Here is a 6,476-nt window from a genome sequence, read left to right on the forward strand (position 1 = left end):
AGTCAGATAAGAACAAATTCTTATTTTCGATGACAGCCTAGGAACAGTGGGTTAACTTCCTGTTCAGGGGCAGAATGACAGATTTGTACCTTGTCAGCTCAGGGGTTTGAACTTGCAACCTTCCGGTTACTAGTCCAACAGCTCTAACCACTAGGCTACGCTGCCACCTTTGGTAACTATGGTAATGAGATACTCATTGTACAAGGCCAGAATGAGAAATCAGTCAAACCCACACCTCTGATTTCCTGTTCATCCCAGCCAAAGAAGGGGAACATTTTAATAAAAATGTAACAATGGTTTACAATCAAATAGTTGTTTTGAATCCTGTATTCTCTTACACACTCTGTTTTTATTTTTTGTAACCAAATAAAATGCAGATTGGTCTGGGTTGTCCAGTAAACATACTCATGACCCATGCACACAGTGGATTCGAAAGAACCCAGAAGAGAGGATAACTCATTCTAGTTAAGGGGGGGGTGTTTGTCTATTTGTCAATAACAGCTGGCGCGTGATGTCTAATATTAAAGAAGCCTCGAGGTATTGCCCACCTAAGGTAGAGTATCTCATGATAAGCTGTAGACCACACTATCTACCAAGAGAGTTCTCATCTATATTATTCATAGCTGTCTATTTACCACCACTAACAGATGCTGGCACTAAGACCACACTCAATGAGCTGTAAAAAGCCATAAGCGTACAAGAAAATGCTCATCCAGGGGCGGCGCAGCTAATGGCCGGGGACATTAATGCAGGCAAACTTAAATCCGTTTTACCTCATTTCTACAAAGCTGCGGGGCCAGACGGATTACCAGGACATGTACTCAAAGCATGCACGGACCAACTGGCTTGTGTCTTCACTGAAATTTTCAACCTCTCCCTGACCGAGTCTGTAATACCAACATGTTTCAAGCAGACCACCATAGTCCCTTTGCCCAAGGAAGCGAAGGTAACGTGCCTAAATGATTACCGCCCCGTAGCACTCACGTCGGTAGCCATGAAGTGCTTTGAAAGGCTGGTCATGGCTCACATCAACAGCATCATCCCGGAAACCCTAGACCCACTCCAATTCACATACCGCCTCAACCGATCGACAGATGACGCAATCTCTACTGCACTCCACACTGTCCTTTCCCAACTGGACAAAAGGAACACCTATGTGAGAATGATGTTAATTGACTACAGCTCAGCGTTCAACACCATAGTGCCCACAAAGCTCATTACTAAGCTAAGGACCCTGGGACTAAACACCTACCTCTGCAACTGGATCCTGGACATCCTGACAGGCCACACCCAGGTGGTAAGGGTAGGCAACTACACGTCTGTCACGTTGATCCTCAACACTGGGGCCCCTCAAGGATGTGTGCTTAGTCCCCTCCTGTACTTCCCGTTCACGCACAACTATGTGGCCAAGCATGACTCCAATGCAAACACACCAAGACAGTCGTGAAGAGAGCACGACAATCCCCCCCCCCCTCCCAGGAGACTGAAAAGATTTGGCATGGGTCCCCAGATCCTCAAAAAGTTCTAGAGCTGCACCATCGAGAGCATCCTGACCGGTTGTATCACTGCCTGGTATGGCAACTGCTCGGCATCTGACCGTAAGCCGGGTTGTGCGTGTGGCCCAGTACATCACTGGGGCCAAGCTTCCTACCATACCATCCTACCTATATACTAGGTGGTGTCAGAGGAAAGCCCTAAAGATTCCAGCCACCCTAGTTATAGACTGTTCTCTCTGCTACCGCACGGCAAGTGGTACCAGAGCGCCAAGTCTAGGACCAAAAGGCTCCTTAACATCTTCTACCCCCAAGCCATAAGACTGCTGAACAATTAATCAAATGGCCACCAGGACTATTTACATTGACCCCCCCCCATTTGTTTTTACACTGCTGTTTATTATCTAAGCATAGTCACTTTACTCCTACTTACATGTATAGATTACCATGCCTAACCTGTAACCCCGCACATTGACCCGGTACCCCATGGATTTAGCCTCGTTATTGTTATTGTGTTGCCTTTTATAATTTTTTGGTTTAGTTTATTTGGTAAATATTTTCTTAACTCTTTCTTGAACTGCATTGTTGGTTAAGGGCTTGTAAGTAAGCGTTTCACGGTAAGGTCTACACCTGTTGTATTCGGCGCATGTGACAAAGTTTGATTTGAGTTAAGGAAATGGACTGATGATGACAAGGCTCCTGTTTCTTACCTGATCACAGGTGTTGCTGTCGTCTTGTGTTTTGATAGTGAAAATATTTTTATCTGTATCTCTCCACGGCCCTCAACCTCTGAGAAACACCTAAATTGTTTATGTGTTTGCCAAATTAATGGTCTTGGCTCTACGTTCTATGGAGATAAAATGAAAATAAAAAGGGCACTGTTATAGACCGGATACAGTTTATGAAGAGAAAAATGCCAGGAGGGGTACATCTGGTGTTTTATTTACTTACAAAAGTGAAAGACAATTCAAGATTGCAAACAGAAATATAAACTTTATACATCAAGAAATAAAATGTTTATACATAAAACAGTAATATAGAAAATATACAAAAACAAATGACTCTGTACAGTATATAGAATACTGATAGGGGAAATATTTTAACAAAAAGCAAGATGTTCCAACAACTCTTGTATAAAGAAATATGTTTAATAAATGTTAGTAATAGGATACTTAAGTTAATTTTGGATACTAATCGGTAGTTCAGTAATGAATTCTTTCAAATTCATGATCAGTATTTTGAAATAACAAATGAACTGCTCCCATTCTAAAGGAAATGTAAATGTTTTCTTTACAGGAGTATAGTTAGATATCCAAGGTACTATACACTCTATGGTGTTTCTCTCACAATACTACTTTGATGACATTTCTACTGCTGCGGTCTCTTCTCCATTGACATCATAGTCTCCCACAGGGCCACTGACCAGGACCCTCATGCGTTCAGGGAAGTCATCAAACTTGGGGTACAGCAGGAAGTCATAGACCAGAGCAGCTGCCACACCTCCGCACATTGGCCCCACCCAGTACACCTGCCAAGGTGCAAATAAGTCAATCGATTAATCAATGGAAGAACAAATTAAAGACAAATATTTCAGGGTTAACTTTAACTTTGTTCTCAATAGTTTTATCTTAACTTGGACCGTACAATGAAACAATAGAGATGCTGTCACTCAGTAACTACTTTATTGAAAGTAGCTCAGCTTTGGCAATCATTTTCGAGGTTTGTTGAATTCACTGGTCATGACATTGATGTCACACTAAATACACAGCTCCACTCCAATTTACCCAGTGGTTTGTGTAATCATTCATGATCAAAGCAGGTCCAAAGGATCGGGCAGGGTTGATACCGCAGCCAGTGTAGCTGATCTGCGCAAGACAACAACAAAGAACAGAGACATGTATTAAGTCAATATGAGGGATGAGAAGATCAGATGTGAAATCAGTGGAAATGATCGTTTCTGACATGGTTGTAGGGTTAGGCCTACGGTTTAAGGGCCAAATGAAACGGAGTCAACCTTTCCACTGAGTAAAATGTAGCTTTTTAATTCAGTGGCGATTCATCATAATAATACTGTTGCTAAATCTATCGTTGTGAATCAGATGTGTGTTTTAGAGGAGTTACCTCGTTTACAAACTGCTATAAGTTACTTACGGCTGCCAAGTGTCCCAGAGCGACAGAGAGCCCAATGGCCAGGGGGGCAGAGCCGGTGACGTCGTGCCGCCTTTTATCAGTGACAGCTATGACACACAGGACCAGCTGGAAGGTAGCCAGGAGCTCGATGCCAACGCCTTGGCTGGCAGAGACACCATTTAGCTACGAGAGGGAATGAGGAGGGCAAAAGGGGGAGCCGAACAAAAGCAATTTGTCAGTGTGGATCAGCGTTATGTTTTTCTCAACTGCCACGTCCCATTGTAAATATCTGGCAAAGCAAAAGCTTCTCTATTGAAGTGGAGGATGAGGAGGAAACATTTTCATTTAAACTTCTAACGGGCTGATTATAGTCTAATTCTAATTTGGCAAAGTCTGAACAAGTCTTAGTATTCTCACTCACTGAAATTTTACACGGTTAAAATAAATGTCGATCACTGATAATATATTCTCACAGACTTTGCTCATGCCCAATTTAAATACTTCTGAATTGCTTTAATGCAAATAGATACGATGATCCTCTATATGAATAGCTCAATAAAATACATATAATATGCATTTGTGTCTATAGGAGGTGTGGAGGTTCTGCATGAATGGGAAAGTAATTACCATGCAACAGTACACCCTATATTCGCTAGAGGACAGCAGAAGCACCTACGCTGAGTACGCCTTAGTGTGATCATGAACAACATCACATGATTCTGTTTGTCAACTATATGCAGCCGGTGCATCAAAGCACACTCTAATCAACCATGAATGGCACCCCATTTGAGTCCCTTTAAAAATAATTAAACTAAGTTCAATCAACTCTTTTATCAATGCAGTGCACGCAGGTTCATGTGCTTTACTCTTGGCCAACGACTATGAGATGCAATATTAATTGATCAAGAAATGAATTGATCAAACACTTCCCATAAAATGGAATTGAAAGTCAACATTTCTACTGAAACACCAGTAAATTGTTCAATTGAAAAGGACACACATAAACCACATATATCTAAATTTGCATTATATAAAACATGAAACAAAAAGTGCCACTCACAGCGTTGACCCCCAGTGCAGCATTTCCCTCTGGCCGGGTTCCATAGACAATACCACTGGCCAGTGCAGAGCCTAGCATCTGAGCCACGATGTACATCACCCCCTTGAACACACTGATCTGGCAGCTGGCGAGCATGCCCAGTGTCACTGCTGGGTTCAGGTGGGCTCCACTGATGTGGCCCAAACTCTGGGCCAGCGTGGCGATGGCCAGACCAAAAGTCAGAGAAACCTTCACCTCCTGGTCAGGAGAAGTGTTGTTTGAGTTCCCAATGGCAGCCGAGATGCTGAGGAATATGAACATGGTCATCCCCACGAGCTCGGCCAGTATGGCCCTCCAGAAAGCCTTGCTCTTGAATTCTCTCATCTTGGCTGCAACCTGGGCCTAATGATGTTCCTCTCGGAGATGGGATGTAGTGTGGTGTGTCAGTGGAACTCAAAAACATCATCAACAGGCTGCATTTATATGGCCTCTGCTGATAATGACAGGGGGGCAGGCTCTGAAAAAGTCAAAGGGAATGGCTTGCTGAATTAATGAGAAAACCCTCCCTCTTTTACTAGTCTCCCTCTCCCTATTTTTCTCTCCCCTCCTCCCATTCTTCTCTCGTTTCTCTTCCTTCTATCCCTCTCTCATTTTCCCCTCTCCCTCGGCTGCACTTACCTCCTTTTTTTCTTTGGACTTTTGGCTGTAGTGGTGTAACTGCTTTAGAGCTGGCAAATCAGAGCGGCTGCTGGTGTGGTCATTGTCATGAAGCAACACCCGTCCCACTCGTGTTAGAAGTTCAGAACGAAAAAGTCAATTTAATCATTAAACTAAATAATGAGGATTTCTATCAGCTCAGTCGAGGAGTAGATTAGATCTCACATTCCAGTGTGCATACTTAATAACACCGGGCAAAGATGTCAACTCAATGTCTATTCCACATTGGTCAGGGGATAAAGGCATAAATTAATTGGTGGGTGGGGTGTCCACCCAGGCCTACCCATGCCTCCTTCCCTGACGTTGGTTCAATGTCATTTTATTGAAATGTTGTGGAAACAAGGTTGATTCAACCAATGTGTGCCCAGTGGGTTGTAAACAAGGCTGCATGAGATTTCTCATAATCTGACTCTGTGCAGCCAATGGCAATGTCCACTTTTGGTATGATGCCGGGAGCTGCTTGTGGATTTGACAGCTCTAAAGCAGTTCCACCTGAGATACCACCAAAACAACCACTATGCGGCTGTCGGCTAGCCGGGATCTAGCTCAGTGGTGTAAAGTACTTAAGTAAAAATACTTTAAAGTACTACTTAAGTAGTTTATTTGGGTATCTCTACTTTACTTTGCTATTTATATTTTTGACTACTTTGACTTTTTCTTCACTACATTTTAAGAATAAACTGTATTTTTTACTTTTTCCTTGACACCCAAAAGTACTTGTTACATTTTGAATGCTTAGCAGGACAGGAAAATAGTCAAATACTTTTAGACTTTTACTTTTACTTAAAAAATATATTTTTAAAATCTTTTACTTGAGTCATTTTCTATTAAGGTATCATTTCTTTTACTCAAGTATGACAGTTGGGTACTTTTTCCACCACTGATCTAGCCCAAGGTTCAAATGGGAATACAGTGTCAGATATTTAACTTAATGTATTATCACTGTACTTCATCTAATAGCACAACCAATTCATCGAATAGCGTTGTGCCAGTAAGAGAAAGGTTGCTAGATTCAATCCCAGAGCTGACGATCTGATCTGATCAGATCTGTCGTTCTGCCCCTGAACAAGGCAGTTAACCCACTGTTCCGAGGCCGT

At 42.5% G+C, this 6,476-nt stretch overlaps 1 protein-coding gene across 1 annotated transcript; it reads right to left on the minus strand.

Moving 5' to 3' along the window:
* Window positions 1-2,414: 2,414 nt before the first annotated feature.
* Window positions 2,415-5,132, minus strand: LOC115102940 (aquaporin FA-CHIP-like). Its single transcript, XM_029623402.2, has 4 exons — window positions 4,684-5,132; window positions 3,645-3,806; window positions 3,278-3,358; window positions 2,415-3,021 (listed from the first exon to the last, which is right to left on the minus strand). The coding sequence occupies exons 1-4, from the start codon at window positions 5,044-5,046 to the stop codon at window positions 2,845-2,847; spliced, it is 783 nt and encodes a 260-aa protein (XP_029479262.1). The 5' UTR covers window positions 5,047-5,132; the 3' UTR covers window positions 2,415-2,844.
* Window positions 5,133-6,476: the final 1,344 nt, after the last annotated feature.

This window comes from Oncorhynchus nerka, linkage group LG20 (assembly GCF_034236695.1).
Source record: "Oncorhynchus nerka isolate Pitt River linkage group LG20, Oner_Uvic_2.0, whole genome shotgun sequence".
Taxonomy (NCBI): Eukaryota; Metazoa; Chordata; class Actinopteri; order Salmoniformes; family Salmonidae; genus Oncorhynchus; species Oncorhynchus nerka.